The 22,150-nt window shown below is 44.4% G+C and overlaps 1 protein-coding gene across 2 annotated transcripts; it reads left to right on the top strand.

Annotated features, from left to right (window-relative positions):
- Positions 1 to 1,392: 1,392 nt before the first annotated feature.
- tcea3 (transcription elongation factor A (SII), 3) lies at positions 1,393 to 21,073 on the top strand. Of its 2 annotated transcripts, none has more exons than XM_056286055.1 (19): positions 1,393 to 1,602; positions 2,223 to 2,285; positions 5,438 to 5,543; positions 5,675 to 5,780; positions 6,572 to 7,189; positions 8,607 to 8,675; positions 8,771 to 8,872; positions 9,043 to 9,108; positions 10,082 to 10,141; positions 10,365 to 10,436; positions 10,574 to 10,642; positions 10,749 to 10,811; positions 10,925 to 10,999; positions 11,793 to 11,953; positions 12,138 to 12,199; positions 12,623 to 12,772; positions 12,984 to 13,130; positions 19,999 to 20,070; positions 20,172 to 21,073. In XM_056286055.1, the coding sequence occupies exons 1-19, from the start codon at positions 1,534 to 1,536 to the stop codon at positions 20,178 to 20,180; spliced, it is 2,139 nt and encodes a 712-aa protein (XP_056142030.1). In that variant the 5' UTR covers positions 1,393 to 1,533; the 3' UTR covers positions 20,181 to 21,073. The 2 variants fall into 2 exon arrangements, with proteins under 2 accessions (XP_056142030.1, XP_056142031.1); XM_056286056.1 differs by lacking the exon at positions 6,572 to 7,189 and adding an exon at positions 8,359 to 8,457 and having other exon boundaries at positions 20,172 to 20,818.
- Positions 21,074 to 22,150: the final 1,077 nt, after the last annotated feature.

Genomic DNA, 22,150 nt, shown 5'->3' with positions numbered 1-22,150 from the left:
AACTCTTGACAACTGCAGTAACATGGTAGGCCATTTACACCATATTAGATGGATCTAAATTGTGCAAATTTGTCATAAAATTGTAGAGGGTTTGATTTTGCATAGCCAAAAGGTTTTCCCCTCGTAAACCCTCTGCAAACAGTTTGGATTTTTGACTTCACTATAAATGTTGTTCTGGCTGCAACCCTGGCTCCAGTACGCACATATACTACGGCAGGCTATGAAAGAACACATGGTAAGAAGAAAAATAGTCGGAAAAATAGATGGGACATGTTTTCTTTGGCAGTGTCAGTATTTAGGGAGCTGGTGGATAAGCTCTGCTCAAATAGGGCCTGGCAAGTACACACTACTAGGCTACCAGCAAACAGACGTTTTGCCAGACCTCTTTAACTGTCCAGTGGCTGCAGCGCTGTAGTAACCGCACCCTCTAGTGGTAAGCATACGTAAACACAGTTCAAGGGTTTACACTGCAACGTTACAATGTTATTTAGCAGACGATTTTATCCAAAGCGACGTACATCTGAGAGTTAATAGAACACAAGCAAGGATCTAGTCAGGGGACAACAACGCAAGTTAAGTGCCAAAAAAACTAGGTTCAAGTCCGATAGGACATCTAGGCGTCAACAGGCAAGTGCATAAAACCAATGCATAGGATGCATAGAAGCGATTTTTTTGAGGGGGGGGGATTTTTATTAATACGATCAGGTGTAGAGGTGTTCGTGAAAGAGCTCGGCCTTTAGCTTCTTAAAGATGAGGAGGGACTCAGCTGATCGAGCGGAGTTCACACTAAAACGAAAACGAAATTACAACACTACTCCACCCCCTTCCCCATTTTCTTTTGCGTCCGTGTCAACGCCACGAACACAACAACTTGTTGAATTTACAGCCAGGCTCCGCTGGAACCGCTGAAATGCGGCACCGATGTTCGGCTGCTCGGCACCGTTTCGTGCTTTTTTACTTAGTGCGCAAGTAAACCGGGGCCGCGCGGCAGATATCCCGCGTGCGGCCTGCAGAGATTAATCATTAGACAATGACCTAGTTGTGAGTGGTTCACACAAATTACTGTAAAACATGCACGGGAAGCCGCGTTGCCGTCATAACGACAACTTGAGTCGTGTAACATTCTGAAGTGGGCCAACACCTGCAGTGCAAATGCTCACGTGCGACTGTCTTTTTTTTAAAGGGTCCAACATAGCAAATAAGTTTGACTATCTTTAAAATAACCACAACTCTTCCTCTCTCTCCTCCTCCCTCCCTCCCCTTTCTATACATATGTGCACGTCGGCCGTGTGTATACTACACCGCCTATATTTAGCTGTTGTCATGCGTCGTAACGCCGGGACCTGACTGACTGGAGCGTTTGGCCGTCATTGACACGCCCCTTTGGCTGAATGGCCTGCGCCGTGCGTAGCCCTGTTTACGCGGGATCAAAACTTTATACAGTTTGTGCCTTCGAAAAATAACAAATACATATACCGATACCGCGCACAACTCAAGCCTTGCTGACCCGCGTTCGAGCGATTTGATGCCGTGATGACACAAGAGGAGGATATCATCCGGATCGCGAAAAAACTGGACAAGATGGTGTCTAGAAATAGCACGGTGAGACTACTTTTGACAGCCACAGGTCGCATGTTTTCTCTCCCTCCCTCCCTCCCAGCCGTTATTATTCGCGGTGGGCCTACCAATGTTTCCTCCGAAGTGATGACTGTGCGGTCGGTATTTCAGTTTCATAATGAAAACAAACCAAAACCAAAACAAAACAAAACAAAACAACTTTCGCTGCTTTAAAAAGCGGCATTGCCCCAGAAAGCTTGCCGTTGCCATGACCTGAGCGGCCCGCGTGCGTTAACAAATGTTGAACAGGTGTTTGGAGGCGCGCGGCCCAGATCTTTCCAGCGCTGACAAACGGCCCATTGACCACAGAGCAGACGAGCCCCGGGACGTTATAATCGCCCCTTTTCTCCCCCCCCCCCACAATTTTACCGTCTTCTGCTGCGACGGCAGAAAACAAGTCCGTGTTCTGCAGCCGTTTGTTGTATGTTTCGACAAGGAAAACCACCGGGTTTAGATTCGAGGTAGATTTGTTTTTTATTGACATGGTTGGTTTGTTTGAAAAACTGGAACTCTGCCTCTGTGTGTGTGTGTGTGTGTGTGTGTGTGTGTGTGTGTGTGTGTGTGTGTGTGTGTGTGTGTGTGTGTGTGTGTGTGTGCGCGTGTAGGAAGGGGCCCTGGACCTGCTGAAGGAGCTGAGGAACTTCAGTATGACGCTTAAACTCCTCCAGGTAAGCTCAAGATCCCGCTTCAGCCTTCACAGACGCAGTGCTGCAACAGAAAGAGTACAAGGCGTACTTTATAAAAGGGTTGATAAGTGGTTACTGATTACTTCTTAGCTCATTTATTAATGCGTCATACGCTGGTAACAAGATAAAACACAATGATGAAAAAAGACTAGGTTTCCAGGTTTGCAGCCCACATTGTACTACTAGAAAGTCTAGCCAAGTCAAGTTCATTTATATAGTAGCACCCTTCACAGACAGTCACAAAATATTCATAATAATGTGAATAAAGAATGAAATACAGATTGTAAAGATAAGCGGGGATTATGTAGGCCAAACGATAACAAGCAATGCACAAATTAGACAAAGACTAAACAAAAGCCAGAGTAAACAGGCGAGTATTTATGTGCTTTTTAAAGCTGACCAAAGAGTCAACAGACCACTAAGCCAAGGGGGGAGTGTTCCACAGTTTATGGACCCTTGGTTTCGAGCCTGGTACGAGGTACAGACAATAAAAATGTGCCAGAGGACCTATGTGATCTAGCTGTCGTGTAGGGGCGAATTAGACTGGTGACATAGGAGGGTGCCTGGCCATGGAAGGCGCCATAGGGAATCACTAAAACCCCGAATTGAACCCTGTATACAACTGGAAGCCAGTGTAAGGATGCCAGAATGGGAGTAATGTGAGAGCCCTGGCTGGTTCTGCCAGTCTCTGTAGACATTCTCTCGTAAAGCATGTCGCCAGCATGGACATTCTCGGTGAGCAGCGTACAAATATCTCAACTTGAAAATGTTGTGCAATGCATATGCAAACGTCTATGTTCATGCAGTATAGAGATGCACCAATTGCAATTTTCCTTGGCCGTTTCTGATTTCCGATTTTTTAAAAGTCTTGACCTGCCGACTCCGGGTTTTTTGCCCCCAAAGAACTATAATTGACAGCACACATAACTTTTCTTTAATGCAAATTTCAATTGCATGTTCATAACAAAACATCGTCTATTAGATAACTTTTATATTGTCTCCAAACTGCAACAGGTTACAGGACCTTCTCTCACTCAGACAAATCTCAAAATAAATATGTGTTCCAGGTTACTGGACAAAGCCTTTTTTGTACAGATAAAATCTAGGGCTGCATTCAATCATTGCCATGGTAATTGGCAGCAAAATCAGTATTCCATATATATTTTCCCCCCAGGGAGACGGCAAGCGGCGGTTTGCACGGCACGGAAAAAATATGAACACGGTGTCCATGTGAACGCAGCATGCTAGCTTTGTTCACAAGCATAATAATGTTCATAATCCTAAAGCAACAGTAGAAATGCCGTTCATGGAAAGGTCGACACTGACAAAAAGCCTTATGTCTCTTTTCTTTTCATGAGCAACCGATTTCATTTTGAAAGTGTTTTTTTAGCCAGCTTATTTCAATAACCAACAACAAATAATAATTTCAATAACCAACAGCTTATTTCAACAACCATTGGCATAAACACCACCATTCACGTAACTGTTATGCGTGATATGTTTATTTCTGTTATTGTGTAACTGTATTATTCATGATAATATGTGGAGTGTCTGTTGTTATCCATGTATGTATTGTGCTGCAGAGTTCAAAGTATACCAAAAACAAGTTCCACCGGCCTTAGTCGTGTGGCTAATAAAACTGTCTGTCTGTCTGTCTGTCTGTCTGTCTGTCTGTCTGTCTGTCTGTCTGTCTGTCTGTCTGTCTGTCTGTCTGTCTGTCTGTCTGTCTGTCTGTCTGTCTGTCTGTGTATAAAAAGGAAATACCTTGAAGTCTGATTTTGCCTCGGTCTCTCAATAGCATAATAATTAATTACAATAACAGCCTAATGCTAGCATGTGATAAAGACATAATTTATTAATAATAACAGCAAAGCAAACATATGGCTGTAATTTATTTAATTTGATTAATGCACAGTCGGTAGTAACAAAGCTTCAAATACCTTTGAATAATTTCTGCCAAGCCCTGATAAAATCCAACTGAAAAGAATTGCAGTATATCCCAGTTTATCTAACATGTTTTTTTTGGGGGGGGGGGGAGTTCCCCTTCCCCTTTTTTCTCCCCAATTGTATCCGGCCAATTATCCCACTCTTCCGAGCCATCCCGGTTGCTGCTCCACCCCCTCTGCCGATCCAGGTAGGGCTGCTGACTACCACATGCCTCCTCCGATATATGTGGAGTCGCCAGCTGCTTCCCCTCACCTGACAGTGAGGAGTTTCACCGGGGGGGGGCGTCGCGTGTGGGACGATCACGCTATTCCCCCCAGTTCCCCCTCCCCCCTGAACAAGCGCCCCGACCGACCAGAGGAGGTGTTAGTGCAGCGACCAGGACATGTACCCACATCTAGCTTCCCACCCGCAGACACGGCCAATTATGTGTGTAGGGATGCCCAACCAAGCTGGAGGTAACAGTAACACGGGGATTCAAACCGGTGAGCCCCGTGTTGGTTCGCAACGGAATAGACCGCTACACTACCCGGACACCTTATCTAACATGAATTACTTTCCCAAAGTAAATGACGATTTTCTACGACATGTTTTAGTGTGTGTGTGTGTGTGTGTGTGTGTGTGTGTGTGTGTGTGTGTGTGTGGCTGTGACGTTACTGTCTGTGTCGCTATGTGCATGATGTGAACCATCATGCAGTGCATGCGTGTAAATTTGTATATATCTGGGCCTGACCAGCTGATCGATTGCTAATGCAGTAGTGATGGCAACTGCAGTTGCAGTGGTTGAGTTTAGGGTTAAATTTAGCTAGTGGTGAAGTTTGGGGTTAAAGTTAGGTGGTGGCTAGTGAGGCTACCATGCAACAGTTCAGCTGTCTTTCTCTAGTCAAGTGGTCTCTGAGAGAGTGTCTATTATAGAGACCCTCCCCACTTTAGCTCCCAACCTGGCAACCAAAAAAACAAACAAAACCCCCCCCCAAAAAACTAACCCAAAACTAACCCAAATGAATGCATTATAATATCTGTTCTATAATCATTAATAAATGACTACTGTGAAGTGCTACAACAAGAACAAACAAACAAACAAACCTGTTGGCATACATTGCAAAGTCAGAGCATCAACAAGGGAATAGAGATGGATATTGTCACAGATAAGCGAATTTTAAAATGCTTGATTTTTTTTCTTCTTCTAGGAAACAAGGATTGGCATGTCTGTGAATGGTATCCGGAAGCACTGTACAGATGAAGAGGTCATTAGCTTGGCAAAGGCCCTTATTAAAGACTGGAAAAGACTTCTGGGTACAAGACTTTATATATATATATATATATATATATATATATATATATATATATATTTACAAGCTGTTAATACTCGAGCAGGAAAACATGTTTAAGTTTGAATCAATGCCGGTTGGTACCTCTCTCAACAGATTCGGGTCAGTCTCAGAATGAGAAGCTAATTGAAATGAAGAATGGTTTTGGTTCGAGCAAAACAGCGGTGTCCCCAAGCCACTCACCCTCTGAGAAACAAAGCAGGTTTGTATTTTCCAGGTTAACTGCACAGGAGCTATTCAGATAAGACAAAATATAGACACACACATATACAAATGCACACATATGCATACACACACATGCACACACAGGGGCGTCCGGGTAGCATAGCGGTCTATTCCATGGCCTACCAACACGGGGCTCGCTGGTTCGAATCCTCGTGTTACCTCCAGCTTGGTCAGGCGTCCCTACATACACAATTGGCCGTGTCTGCGGGTGGGAAGCCAGATGTGGGGATGTTTCCTGGTCGCTGCACTAGCGTCTCCTCTGGTTGGTTGGGGCGCCTGTTCAGGGGGGAGGGGGAACTGGGGGGAATCGCGTGATCCTCCCACATGCTACGTGCCCCTTGGGAAACTCCTCACTGTCAGGTGAAAAGAAGCGTCTGGCGACTCCACATGTATGGGAGGAGGCATGTGGTAGTTTGCAGCCCTCCCTGGATCGGCAGAGGGGGTGGAGCAGTGACCGGGACCGGAGGGGGTAATTGGCCAGGTACAATTGGGGAGAAAAAGGGGGGAAAAAAACAAAACAAAACAAAACACATGCACACACAGACACACACACTCATACATACACACAGTCGCTGTCTGTCTGGTCTGTCTGTCTGTCTGTCTGTCTGTCTGTCTGTCTGTCTGTCTGTCTGTCTGTCTCTCTCTGGAATGATTGATTTTGCGATGCCAAAAGATGCCAAGAAACCTGTTGGAAGTGACGATGGTAAATGTTTTCTGACTCGTGCTCGAAGGCAAAAAAAATAACGAGACTTCCTTTCCCTCTCTTAGTCACAGGAGGGCGGATGTTGAAATAAAACATGACTTATATCTCGAAAAGAAACATACCGATAGAAGCAGAGAAGAAAAACACAAAGAGGAAAACAAGAACAAAAAGGGACCCGGCGAGGTGAAGAAAGAGAGACACATGGACGAGTCCAGAAATGCAACACACCTGGACGAGCCCCCGAACGAGAAGCACGCGGAAATCAGAGGGGAGCGGCCTTCGGAGGAACACGGAAAATACCGAGTCACAGGAGCGCCGAAGCAGGATGGACAAGCGGATCACAAAAAAGAGAGACCTGTCCACAACCCGCCGGGCAAAAAGCACGGGCAAGAGCCGAGGAAAGAAAAACCGCTGGAGGAATCCAGAAAGGTGAGACACTTGGAAGAGCCCAAAAGGGATAGACACCCCAGGGAACCAACAAAGCACAGACAGGAGGAGGACGTCAGAAAAAGCAAACACACAGGAGTCCTCAGGAAAGACGAGCAGACGGAGGGGCACAGGGCTGAGAGGCCGGTTAACGGACCCCCGTGGGAGAGACCGCTGTACGAACCCCGCAGAGAGAGGCCTTTGTCTGAATTCCAGAAGGAGAAACCTGCAGACATTCACAGGCCCATATTTGAACGGTGAGCGATAGGGGGGCTAAAAAAAAAAAAAAAAAAAGATCCGTTGTTCACTAATAATGAGAACTGGCAGGGCTTGGCTTGAGAGCTGTTGAATTCCTCCTTCTAGGAAAAGCGTCTTGGACAGCAGTATCCTCTACCCCAGCCGGTTCCCCTCCCCTCCGCGCCCCTCACGCCCCGCCCTCCCTGTCAAACGTCCCTCCGTTGACATGAAAAAGGACAGGTCAGGAAGTTAAGGCAGTATGTGGTGAAAGAGTGCACGTGTGGATTGAATTGTTCTCACTCAAGTAACGTTATAACAGTTAACACAATGTCGTCCTACGATGTCGGTGAGGTGTAAACTACAGCAGAGCCACGGGGAACTCAGGGGCTCCTCATAGAAAAGAGAGGAGCTCCCCTGAAAATATGATTTGGGAAATTTTGGGGGTGTCTCTAAAGTATTAATTATCAGATTTTTTTAGCCACAATTTTGCGACGTGCATTTCTGTATTGTTTCTTATGGCGATCAATTGTGTTGCACATGCACTCTTGAATAAAAAAAACGTTTGAGTTTTAATGAGGGTGATTCATCACTTATCACTGTGAAGATCCAGCTGTGCTCTTCCCATCGTCACCATCTGAACAGGGTGGCGAAACAAACGGACCATGTCCTTATGGCTGCATGGCTTTTGCATCTAACCTGTTTCTTATCTGTCAAGAAATGATTGTGCTGTGTTGTATCATGGAGATGTTTGTTTTGATACTGATCTTTGTCTCTGAGGCACAGCTCTGCTTGTTTATACGATATCAGCTTGCACCATGGACGTTTTATCACTTGACGACTCATTGCGAGTCTTCTCTCGAGACACCCCCCCGCAAAAAGTGAGCCCCTCGAAAGCCGTGGTGTAGTTTGCACCCTGGGTGGATGCAGGTGGTTTTTAGTGGGACACAGGTTAACGCTCGTGTTTGACTGACTTGGTCTTACAGCGCTGTTGTGTTTGTGGATACGCGGCCTAACCGGAAGCCTGCTGTGCATGGTGCATGACGTGACGTGAAGGTGCCACGGCCAGCCTTGTCCTCATTCGTTAAAGCATTTGGTTTGTCTGAGTTACGTCAAGTAAAGGAGCTCGCTGCTTTGTTGGCTGTCGAGTCTCTCTTGCGTAGCGTTGACGTGGTGCGATGTGACATTTCAGAAAGGATGCCAAAGACTCCTGTCGTCCGCCACGTCCCCATGCCCCCCGGCCCACCTCTCCTCCTGCTAAGCGCCTGTCTGTGGACGCACAGAAAGAGAGGTGATGTGGATTTTGGGGGTGGGGGGGGTGGGGTGGTTAACAGTAAGAACAGTTAGGGGAGTCAGCCTTGGATTTTACAGACCATAGCGATAAAAGTTATTGTATTTCAAGGAAGATCTTTGAAAGGATTCTTTTGATTTTCTATGCAGGAAAGCACCACCAGACCCAAATGCTCCAATTGCTCCTCTTCCTTTTCATCTTCATCCTCCTCCGCAAAGGTCAGGGCCTGCATGTCCTCTTGTGGTGTTGCACTTGTAATTGCACCCCCCCCAGTCTTTATCACGCATAAGGCTTAAGGGTGTTTTTCATTTAGAAAAGAGCCTCCAGACCCCAACGCTCCCATTCCTCCTCTTCCTCTTCACCTCCACCCCCCTCCGCCTGTCAAGCGTCCCTCGGAGGATGGGAAAAAGGAGAGGTCAGGACCGGATGTGATGTCAGTACAAAATGCATGATTAACATCTGGTCTCTGGAAGCGTCTGGCATGAGCGCTCATTGAGACAATCTGTTGTTTCACTCCGCAGTGCTCTGTCACCGCATAAGCTTTGTTCATTTGTATTCTTGAATTTCTGTTGTTTGCTACCCCAGAAAAGAGTCTGTGGACTCCAAACCCCCTTCGGTCAAGAAGACGTCAGACCACGTGAAGAAAGAGAGGTCTGGATTTCGTGAATAAATCCCATCTCTCATTCTTTGAATGCTCATTTGTTTTCTAAATGTGATGCCACTGCGAGTTGTACAGAGTATTTGTGGAATTGGTCATTTTGCTTTGTTTACATTCTTTTATTTACCTGTGAAGGCTTCAAAAAAACACGATTAAGAGTTACAAAAAGAATCAAGCAAGACGAATCTCATCTAATTGATTTTTTATTTAAGAGATAGCTATATTGTGTTTTAACTTTTACCCAACCCAGGGCATCCCGGTAGTGTAGCGGTCTATTCTCTTGCCTACCAACATGGAGATTGCCGGTTCGAATTCCTGTGTTACCTCCAGCTCGGTCGGGCGTCCCTACAGACACAATTGGTTGTGTCTGCGGGTGGCAAGCCGGATGCAGGTATGTGTCCCGGTAGCTTCACTAGCGCCTCCTCTGGCCGGTCGGGGCGCCTGTTCAGGGGGGAGGGGGAACTGGGGGGAATAGCGTGATCCTCCCACACGCTACGTCCCCCCGGTGAAACTCCTCACTGTCAGGTGAAAAGAAGTGGCTGGCGACTCCACATGGATTGGAGGAGGCATGTGGTAGTCTGCAGCCCTCCCTGGATCAGCAGGGGGGGTGGAGCAGCAACCGTGACGGCTCGGTAGAGTGGGGTAATTGGCAGGATACAATTGGGGAGAAAAAGGGGGAAAAATCCCCCCCTCCCAAAAAAAACTTACCCAACCAAAGTTGGGTAATAAATCTCTCGCTGAAAAATCACAACACTACAATAAGTATCCACTGTACATTAAGAGTCACAACATTATGTCATGACTCAAGTATCATGACTGACTATATTGTTGGACACGTTCTTTTGGTTCACACCTTCGATGGTCATATACAGCGTCTAATGTGCAACATGGTCTATGTAGGCCAGGAAGAACATGGTTTCTAGGGGTGGTTCTGTGGGTGGTATTGAGACTGTTTTCCTTTTGCAGGAAGGACTCGTCGGATAGTAAAGTGACTAAAAAACCCTCGGCGGATGCCAAGAAAGAGAGGTTGGCCTTTTTGACGGTCTGAAAACCTTAACGGTGAAATGTAGATGTTGTGCATGGGTAGTTAACGTGCAACTCTAAGCTGCACTTGCGTGGTTTGACTCCTCGGAAAAGAATAAATGCCTTGTATGCAGCTGTTAGGAGGCTTGCATTGTAGTCCTCTGTAAAGAGAGCTGCCGTATGATGGGATGTTCTCTCAGATGCACACAAATGTTTCGTGTTGCAGGAAAGATTCATCTGAGTCAAAACCGCCACCTCAAAAAAAGCCCAGCTTGGATGTCAAGAAAGACAAAAGCAGGTGTGCAGGAGCAGAAGGATGATGCCCTCGTCATTGTTTAGACTGACATTCACTAAGAATTAATCCCTGATCGTGAAATCCAATATCTTCTGCTTGTATGTTGGAAATAAAAACGAGTTATGTCTGTTTTGTTATAGGAAGGACTCCTCTGATTCGAAACCTGGCCTTCCTGTGAAACGGCATTCAACTGACACCAAATCTGACAGGTCTGCCTAAATAGTGGTATTTTCATAAATGAAAGCTAAAAAAAAACTGATAGATGAAAGGTAGAACTATAATGTTATAATATAAACATTTGTCCAAATAATTCAGGAAGGAGTCCACTGAATCGAAGACTGACAACTTATCTGCGGCAAAGAAGCTTACAGGGGAAAGGTAAATAATATAGAATAAATAATAAAGAGGTGAGTGCCGGTTCAGTTTTCCCCCCAAACCTTAGATAACATGGAAGGACATGTTCAGATGATGGTACTGACTTTGTGTTCTAGGAGAGAGTCTACCGGCTCCAAGCCCTCTCACCCTGGCCCTCTGCAGAGGAAGTCCTCCACCGACAGTGTTGAAAGGTATCTTAATGTCACGTCTGTCATTATAGATTCATTGTTTTTCGTTTTAATTCCCTCTCCCCTGGGTGCACATACTTGGATGGCGGCCTTGTAGAAGTGCAAGACAGGCGATGGTCCAGCAAATGCCACTAGGCATCGATTCCTTTGAAATAGAGCAGCAGCTTCTTCAGTCACGAATATGTGACTTTTAAAATGAAAATAAAAAAAAAACTACTAGAAGGAAAATTGGGACCATCATATTCACTGTGCACCTCTTCAGTATAGATAGTAGGCTGTCTACTCTCTCTCTCTCTCTCTCTCTCTCTCTCTCTCTCTCTCTCTCTCTATATATATAGGTAGATAGAGGGTGGCGCAGTGGTTAGCGCGGTCGCCTCACAGCAAGAAGGTCCTGGGTTCGAGCCCTGGGGTAGTCCAACCTTGGGGGTCATCCCAGGTCATCATCTGTGAGGAGTTTGCATGTTCTCCCCGTGTCTGCGTGGGTTTCCTCCAGGTGCTCCGGTTTCCTCCCACAGTCCAAAGACATCTAGGTCAGGTGAATTGGCCATACTAAATTGTCCCTAGGTGTGTGTGTCTGTGTGTGTGTGTGGGCCCTGTGATGGACTGGCGGCCTGTCCAGGGTGTCTCCCCACCTGCCGCCCAATGACTGCTGGGATAGGCTCAACCCTATGTAGGATAAGCAGTGTGGAGGTTTGGATAATGGATGGAGATATATATATATATACACACAAACACACACACATATATATATAGGTAATCACTTAGATATATTGTTCTTATATTTTTGGTTAAACAGGAGAGTGAAAGCTGATACTCCCAAAACACCCACCACCCCGAGCAGCCCCATGTCGCCTGGCTTCAGCTCTGCTGGAGGTCCTCTGTCCCCTCGACTGGCCACAGGAGACTCCGTCAGAGACAAGTGCATTGAGATGCTGGCTGCTGCCCTGCGCACAGATAGTGAGGCATCACAAACTATATTGACGATGTGGCACTGACAAGAATATTTGCTATATCAGCCAGTGTTTCAGGACGGGGACACAAGGATGCATACAATGCACTCAGTGCACAGAACAAGTCATGTATTACATCAGGAACATTGTTGTGTGTAGAATGTGATGTTGTTTCTTGTTCCTCATAATAGATGACCATAAAGAATTTGGAGCAAACTGCGACGGCATGGCAGCAGAGATTGAGGATCATATCCTTCAATTTATTAAGAAAAACAAAAACAAATTTTTTTCGACTTTATTATATGTCCTCAAGGACCCCCTATCCTGCAGATTTTCTTTGCAACCCTGAATAGGTACCTGTTTGTAGTTATTCAACCAATCAGCAATGAATTATGTCAGATGTTGCACACCTTGCATAATTAAGTGCTGTGAGATGATTGGTTGAGTAAGTACAAGCAGGGATATCTATGCAGGGTTACAATGAAAATCGGCAGAATAGGGGCTCCTTGAGGACTGGGTTAGGAAATGCTGATATATACGATACTAACCCTAACCCACTAATCAGTAACTAATTTGCTGATGAGCCTCGCAGAAAGCACACTGTTTAATGTGACTAAAATGTTTATATTAAACTTTATCGGTCCCTTAACCTTGCTCCCCTGAGGCTGCACATATCTACCAGGAGATAAAGGCCACTGATATGAAGTATAAGAACAGAGTACGTAGTCGCATCAGCAACTTGAAGGACCCCAAGAACCCTGGGCTACGCAGGAATGTCCTTGCAGGAGGCATCGAACTCAGCCGCATCGCCTCCATGACTGCCGAGGTACACAAAGATGCTGTAGTTTCAGCTCAGATATGGTCAGTTTGTGAACGTGACCTCTCCCTTCCAGGTGCTCTTTCAACCGTTCACATTTGCTTTTTTCTCTCAGACTCATTCTCATTTTGCCTCTCTTACACACACTCCTCCCCAATTCCCATCCCCTCTGCTCCCCACCGACTTCACATCATCTTCCCCCATCTCCATCCACGTGTAGGAAATGGCCAGTGATGAGCTAAAACAGCTGAGGAATGTTTTGACCCAGGAGGCCATTAGGGAACACCAGATGGCCAAAACTGGTGGCACCAGCACAGACCTGCTGCAGTGCAGCAAGTGCAAGAAGAAAAACTGCACATACAATCAGGTAAACAGACTGGCACATGCACAGTTACATGTATGAGGAGTACACATGCATGTATCCACTTACACACGAAAACTGCAGAGTATTTTTACCACGGCTTGTTCAGATAAAGACAGAGAAAGGAAGAAATAGGGGAACAAGAAAACCCATTTTTTAAAAAGTTCATTTAGGTTGCTGTAATTTGACCATTACTATAGAATTTGTCACATTATGCTTGGGAGCAAATACTGTAATAGCTTAGTGATTGGTTAGACGGCTAACCTAATGAACTTATTCTCCCAACTCCCCTTTGTCCTTCAGATCACAAATTTACCAATGGAAAACTTACGTTTGAGGCTGAGCACGAATCTGGGACTTGGTGTTCCTCTTTGCTTTTGACAGCAAATGACATTCAAAGATGTGATACAGTTTTGCAGTCACATTCACTGTTATCCATGTCAGAACAAAGAACAAGGGAGAATCGGTGGTTTCTGAGTGCTCGTAGTAACGTTGCTTACTATCGCAGAACAAGTCCCCCCAGGTGGAAATATCTTCAGCAGAGGCAGAAAAAAAAATCAATATACAGGGATGTGTTTCCACCCTCCTAGCCAACTGTGTTTTAGATGCAGGTCAATGGGTTTTGTCACTAACGCATGGGAGGAAACCAATTACAATGTAAAAACAGCAGATAATAATATAGCCACAAGCAGCAATTCTGGGGTTCAAGCCAACACAGACTGTTAGAAGTTGAAAGCTTCAACAGCTTAATGAAAAATATCCACCAAGTTTGGTGATATTTGGACAAATTGTCATTGATTTATGGCCAAATTTGCACCAGGCCCATGCATGCATGGGTAAAACTGGTGGCGCCCCCTATTGAGTGATTTTAAAATAGTATTACACACATGATTCAATATTGTTGTGAAACACATCCTGCGAGTTTTGTAATGATTGGACTAACAATTTCTAAATTATAGTCTGATTTGTGTTATGCCATGCCCGTTTTTTTTTTTTTTTGCAGTTGTAGTGCATTTCAAGCTTTCAGGGTATGTCTCAGTCACTTACGCGGACATATCCTGCAAGTTTTGTGATGACTGAACCAACGGTTTTTGACGTTGGTCTATTTATGTGGTGAGTCATGTCCATTTGAAGTTCAGTGGTCTTCAAAACTAAATGAAATATCAACAAGCTTTCTGCAAATGTTGATAAGCTTGGCCCAATAATGAACCACAGAACATTCGATAGCAATCGGACATGCGATTTAGGAGGGGATGCTAAATCTGTTTATTTATTTATTTAATTTTTAAGCCCCCCCACCCCCCCAACAATTTGTTTTTTCTCAAAATGGCGGAAAATCTAGTCAGGCTATGCAGTGACATGGTTCTTGAGGCAAATTTGTAGAGTTGAGGATAGATGGATATCTGTACCCAGTTTTGTATCTGTACCAAGTTTTGTGTAAATCGGACTTACGGCGTAGAAATTACGACTTTTCAAATTTCAACATTTTGACCTTTAATTATAGCACCCCCATCAGGCTGACTGGGGTCATATTTCATGGGCAGCACTTGCACACAACTTCCAATCAATGGGCAAAATCTCACATCTGTATCATTTATCATCTCACGGCAAATTGTGCGAACCTTTCTGGAGAAGAAAAATAATAAACCAGCACAAAAACAATAGGTTTTCAGCCCTTCGGGCTCGAACCCCTAACTAGCACAAGAGGGGAATAAGGATTACAAACAGCACAAGGATTCCTCAAAGTCCAGAGCCCTTATATGCACGCGTGTGTGGGATTTTGCATCTCTGCCTAGCCTATAACACATTTTTTTTTTTTAGAGGAACTGAACCACTTTGACAGAGTTGCAGTGATCTGAGGAACGGCTGTAAAGCGGAGGAGTACTGTGGCAACGGCATTATTTATTCAACACAATCAATGAAAACATAAAAGATGCTGGGCTCTCATTTCACTTCACTCTATTCAAGGCCGTAAGCCACAGTTTCTCTCTCTCTCTCTCTCACACACACACAGACACACAGCCTCAGTCCACAGTTATCTTTTCCTGCTGGCTCAAAACACACATATACACACACACACACACACACACACACACAAACACACAATTAATTCATCGCGGGTCTGCCTTGTTGACCATGTAAGCCTTTTCTGGTTCTCCCAGAGTAAAGTCATGTCAAGTCAAGTTTATTCATAAAGCTCAAAATCACAAACGAGCCCCAAAAGGCTTAGCAATCAATGCAATATACGACACCCCCTATCTTCACACCTTGGAAGTGGATGAGGAAAAATGTCCAAACCGATTGCCGTAAAACTCCCTAGCTGCCATACACTGCATGGTAGAAACAGAGCAGAAAGGGTAATTTGCCAGCGAGGTAATGATTATCATTAAAACACCTGCACCAACTGTGTCAGAGACCTCTTTCAATGATTACGTGAAAATTAGTTGATTCAAGTAGTGGGTGCGGTTTCTAATGGGCACACAATAATAACAAAAGATACGACTTGGTCCGAGGGAGGAATCTAAAGTCTTATGTTTTCAACCTTTTGGCTAAAAATATATATATATAAAAAAACAACCCAAAACTTTAATTTCCTGAGCGAGGGCTACTATATAACATAAGGGTCTGTGACGTTAAACAGAACCAGTGGTGTCCTGATGCTCAATACTCCAGGTGAGAAAATCAAAGAAGGTTGAATCAGTTCATCTGCATACGTTTATTGACAGAAACGGTTCATCACTCAACTAATTGTTTACACTTGGTTTTAAAATGCGTTTTGGGTGATCGGATCACAAGTGGACAGCGAGACACATCGCCGTATACACCTGTGTCTATCATGCGTCTCCAAATGCGTCCTGCTGACCACTTGTGATCAGATTTCGTTACTGTCTGTCACTTCCACTACAAGGTCAAAGGGCCTCAGTCAAGCGCCAGATTTGCTGACTAGCTGTTGAGACTGACAGGACTGATTCTTCTGTCCAAATGGAGACCAGGCATCTCGTTTCACTTGTACTCCAACCACGTACACTCTCCTCTCTCCATTTTTTTGAAAGTTGACGCGTTGTTACCAAAACAACCACCATATCCTGCATTGATGATGTATCGTCCTGTTACGTCCTTGTTGGGGACACATCGGGCCGCATTAGCGTTTACACTACAAAAGATATGTGGTCAAACGTGTCCCAGACCACCTCGGCAAGTGGTTTGAGTGACTGGTTCACAGAACGTTTTGGTGGTCATTTACACTTGTATTTAGTGCTGTCCACTTGTGATCTGATCGCAAAAACCGCATTTTAAAACCAAGTGTAAACGGGGTGTATGTGACCTCTTCAGTCTAAACTGACTGCAGGTATCCCCACCCTTATAAACAAGACCCTGCATAACGACCAAAACCAACGACCAGTTTCATATGCAAATATGGGTGTGACCACTAACTAGAGTTTCAAACGCCATGTGTACTATTCACAGAGGATTTGGGAACGTTTGTAATCTGTGAATAGTCCACATGGCCTTTGACACTCTAGTTAGTGGTCACACCCATATTTGCATATGAAACTGGTCGTTGGTTTTGGTCGTTATGTAGCTGTCTCGTACTGTGTTGTCTATAAGGGTGGAGATGCCTGCAGTCAGTTTAGACTGAGGATGTCACTTAGTTGAATGATTAAACGTATCCAGATGAACTGATTCAACCTTCTCTGAGAGCCCCTGGTGTTTGACATTTCTTAAATCTCAGATCATCCAGAGAGAAACTCAGGCTTTTGATATTTTTTCACGAGATCTCAAATCTTAATCAAACAGCAGCTATTTGCCTTACATATTCACAGTGAATGTATGTCTGTGAATGTTCTCATTCATCCAGGTCATGGTTATCCAAAGGAGTTGAATCAAGTGCAACTGGACTTGGTATATATCCGTGAAGACGTTTTGTCTCTCATCCAAGAGGGTTCCTCAGTTCGTGCCTTTCTGACTAGACCAAGCTAGTCTGACTGGCTGGTGATGAGAATTTATCCTCTAGGAGTCGTTGTCAGAGCTATTGATATGCGTGGCTCTTTGTGATCCGATGTTTACCAACGCCCGTCGCTAACAGAGCCATAGATCCCTCAACCATCCCTCAACAGAGGAGGAGGTCTGCGACACCAACTATCTCCCACTTACAATGCCGTCCTTTCATCTCTACCCAGGAGACTCAAGAAGCCTAGCCTCCAAGAACAACAGTCGGTAACTAACGGCTCCAACGACTCTCATGACCACTGAATAATAAAGTCGAAACTAACACCCCCAACGACTGTCGCTGCTAAACAAATGCAAATCAATAGCTCCGATAACCACGGGCGCGGCCTAACATTGGTACACAAAAGAGCCACTCAAATCTATGGCTCTGTTAGCGACGGGCGTTGGTAAACATCGGATCAAAAGAGCCACGTATATCAATAGCTCTGACAACGACTCCTAGAGGATAAATTCTGAGTCTTATCACCAGCCAGTCAGACTAGCTTGGTCTCGTCAGAAAGGCACGAACTGAGGAAGCCTCTTGGATGAGAGGCAAAACGTCTTAACGGATATATACCAAGTCCAGTTGCACTTGATTCAATTCCTTTGGATACTCAGTGAATGTAGTCAAGCCAAGGCCTTAACACATCCAAGCACAATGAGAAAAAAATAAAATAAACGGAAGGTGCACTTGGGTTGGCCGTATTAAGGATGCATTAAATACAATAGTTTTGTGGTCACACACAGATATCCTCAGACCCAGCATTACCTGGGGTAATTGGATATCATTAGATCGAGGCTGTGTCAGCGCATTAGTGACTTGAATGGAAATAATATTACTATTGTTGGCAGCATATGGACATTGTGCCTGTGGAAAATGAGCCAGCAGTCCCTTTGTGGGATTGGTGAACCTGAGGCAGGATCATAGGTAGTAGGAGATATCAGAGAGGAACACACGGGTCGTACCGGGTTTAGTTGCTGTCATCAGTCACAGCCAGTCATCTTCTCTGAGAGCATTGGGGACTTGTCCTGCTTGGGTGAAGCCCATCTCACTTATACAGGGCCAGCCTATCCCAGATTGAAATAGGAGACACAGATGTCATGAATATGTCCTGAAAATAGGTGTGGATGAAAACAGTCTAGGTCGTCAGGGTTTATCTATTTTGGTTAAGCCATAGTCTTGAGTCTGGATTTGAATACTGCGACATTGTCACATTTCTTTACTGGAGATCCAGAGGAGCACCTGTCCTTTGATTGCAGGGGATATGAGGTGTCCTTATGGATTGTCGCACAAGGCCTTGCGATGCTATGCAAGTCAGAAACTGGATGTTCAAATCCATGTGCATTCACAAGAAGCTTTTGAAGAGAGACCCTGGTAGCGTGCTGACTCTTACTTGTTTGCAGCTGTCAAGCAGGTTGTTATAATCAGCGGTATCGAAGGCTGCACTTTAATCAATACCTGATAAAAAGGCCTGGTTGGTGGCTAATGACAGCTCGTTTGTTACCTTAATTAGAGCTGTTTCTGCACTACTCTGTGGCATTGAAGCTGCAGTAGCAGACGTCGCCGCTGTTCGGTTGGAGAAAGTGACTGAGCTGCTAGGCAACAATTTATTAAAGCATTTTTAAATGTAATGGAGGACTGGAAAGAAGCGTGTTATTTTTCAGCTCTCCAGCGTTGAGATTAAGCTTGATTGACTTGAATAATAATAATAATAATCATTACATTTATATAGTGCTTTTCTAGACACCCAAAGCGCTTTACAATGAAAGGATAAACTCACCTCAACCACCACCAATGTGTCGCACCCACCTGGGTGATGCATGGCAGCCATTTTGCACCAGTCCACACAGGGTTGTAGTACTCGAGTCCGACTCAAGTCCTGATTTTCAGGACTCGTGACTCGACTTGGACTTGAGCACTGATGACTTGGACTCGAGCATTGAATGCATTCGGACTTGGAAGTTGGAGATGAGGAATTGGCTTTGTTAATTGATAAAGGCTGTTTTTTTGTTTTTGTTAGTTTTTTGTAATAAGCCCTAATAATTTGGCACAAGATATTGATAGCTATATTAATACCGTGACATTGTTCAGTTTCGTTCAAGGGCAGGCATGTGTGTTCCACCTACATGCGGATTCACGTGCATACCCTCATGCAATCCTGTTGGAACTTGACTCAGACTCAACCTTGATGGCTCGGACTCGGACTCAGGTAATGGGGACTTGACTCGGACTTGACTTGCACGCTTCTTTGGGGACTCGGACTCGAACACTGGGGACTCGAGACTCGACTCGGACTCGAAGTTTAGTGACTCGACTACAACACAGACCACACACCAGCTTGGGGTGGAGAGGGGGGAATCATTGAGCCAGTTACATGGGGGGATGATTAGGTGGCCAGATGGAGACAGCCAGGTGGGAATTTTGCCAGGTCACCGGGGGACCCCCTACTCTTTGCAATAAGTACCATAGGATCTTTAATGACCACAGTGAGTCAGGACCTCGGTTTAATCTCTCATCCGAAGGATGGCATCTCCTACAGCACAGTGTCCCCGTCACTGCACTGGGGCATTGGGATTTGATATTTGTTGTTATTATTAGGACCAGAGGGAAGACTGCCTCCTACAGGCCCACCAACACCACTTCCAGCAGCAACTCTTTTCCCAGGAGGTCTCCCATCCAAGTACTAGCCAAGCCCACAACTACTTAGCTTCCGTCATTTGGCAGAGCCAGGGTACACGTTGGTATGGCTGCTGGCAATGATGTTCCCATTCAATCATTAACACTGGGATTTTTGTTCTTTTCCAGCTATCTCCCAAATTGCTAACCTTCACCTCTTATTGTAGCACGTCCCAGCTTGTAAAGTCCTCACAATGTGTGTTTTAGGTGCAGACCCGCAGCGCTGATGAGCCCATGACCACCTTTGTCCTCTGTAATGAGTGTGGTAACCGCTGGAAGGTAAGCCTCCTCTCTTTTGCAGCACAAATCATGTTGTTGCATGTTTTTAAGAGATTTGGAAACGTGTCTTGAACGATCTTTTTTTACTTTCTAAATTGCAGTTCTGCTGATGCCTTCCGGCTCGATGACAGTTTCCCTGATCACATCAGACGACTTTTTCTTTATTCTATGAGTGAAGGAGAAGACCGTTCTGAAATATTGCAGCTGATGATTTAACTGAATGGTAGTGTTTTTATGATTTATACTTGAATTTTTAAGATTTTTAAGCATGTGCTTTATAATTGAGACTGAGTCGGGGTTTTCATGGGCAGGAGGAATAGCGAGTTTGATCACAGGGTCATTTAATCAACCCTGTTGGGGAGAACGAGTGATGTCATGGTGCCTTTAGGGTGGAAAGGTTATCGAAAATACAGTTAATGAGTAATGTCATTTTGCAACCATTCACTTTGTATATACCTAATTCCATTAAGCCTGCACAAAATACAGTAGCAACATCAAGGCTTTCCAAACTGCTCGGTTTAATAAACAGTTTTGACATTCAACCTTTTTTTTGTTCGTTTGTCTCATTGCTTGTACTCCCCAGAATATCTTACATGGACTGTATGCTGGTCTCGGTGGCTTTCACATTTCTAGTGAAACTGTAATGCAGATAATTATGTTTGATATGAAAAGGGGTGATTTTATTCATTGTCTGTCGGGAGCATACCTGAGCGGTTTTTTTTTTGTGGACAATCTCCAATGTTGCAATTTACTGTGATTTTTTTTAACTTGGTAGCTAGTAATTGCTAGTTTCGTTGAATCATTCAAATAAACTTGGTCATGAACAGGAAAAAACTGGAAATTGAATACAAATTAATAATTTGCATTGTATTTGCAATGAATCCATCTTTCAAGAGGGCCTGAGATTAAACATGCAATTGCTTTGTTGATAATTAGTAATGAATATGTGTGTAGGCATAAATCAACATATTAAGTGGATGTTAGGATAACTGAAGCTCAAATGGATTTTGAATACAAATATCTGCTGTACCGCTATTCTCTCTCTCTTGCTCGTTCTCTCACTATATATATATATATATATATATATATATATATATATATATATATATATTGTGTGTGTGTGTGTGTGCGCGCGTGTGTGTGTGTGTGTGGAGGACTTGGAAGTTATGTTTATCCATTGTACCGTAGGAAGGATTCAGTAGAGGGCAACAATGCAACATCAGAAAAAGGCGGCATCATTATGGAAAATTCATTAGTCCATATTTCATTATCATGGTAACCCTGAGGGAAGAGTTATGGAAAACGCTGCTATATGAACATTATTTAGCATTAACCATGTTATCCTGTAATCTGCTCTATTATAATTCAGAATGGGTTTTTTTTTAAATCGCAGTGAAATGAGATGGAGAAATATATTTTGGCCCAGAGCAATGCCAAATTATAGTCCATCAGCGTCCTGTTTCAAAGGATATGCAGATGTGATTGTGAGAGATATAGACTTTATAGGTGTGAAAGCAAAAAGGCTCTTAGCTTCCACCATAGGGTTTCCTGTGAGAGGGAAACACAATTATTTGTTTCTGCTGCATCACTCCGGTCGTTAAAACCCCTGTTTTCCATTTTAATTTGCAGACAGCACTTGGTGTTCACAGTATCAGGAATGACACACACACACACACACACACACACACACACACACACACACACACACACACACACACACACACACACACACACACAAGCTGTCATGCAGGATTAGTTGCTAGATCAGCACACTGGTCTCATCATCATCCCTGGTTTACCCCATCATGTATCATCATAGCTCATCATAGCTCACCTCTGCGCATTTTGTTTTCCAAAAAGCAAGGTCGAATCGGTCTTTCTCAAAGGTACTGCAGCTGAAACTTACTGAGGAAAAAAAAAAACACAGGAGAAGAAATTAATGTGCCAAAAATGAAACTTAACAGTGAAGCACTATTACAAAACAGTGGAATGGATTTACTGAAACAGTGACATCTGACCATTTTAAAAGGAATAAAAAACAAAAATATCAATCCCAATTGTCTTTTGCACAGGGCTGATC

Source organism: Lampris incognitus, chromosome 9, assembly GCF_029633865.1.
Source record: "Lampris incognitus isolate fLamInc1 chromosome 9, fLamInc1.hap2, whole genome shotgun sequence".
In the NCBI taxonomy this organism is placed as follows: domain Eukaryota; kingdom Metazoa; phylum Chordata; class Actinopteri; order Lampriformes; family Lampridae; genus Lampris; species Lampris incognitus.
This window is presented reverse-complemented; position numbering and strand designations above follow the sequence as displayed.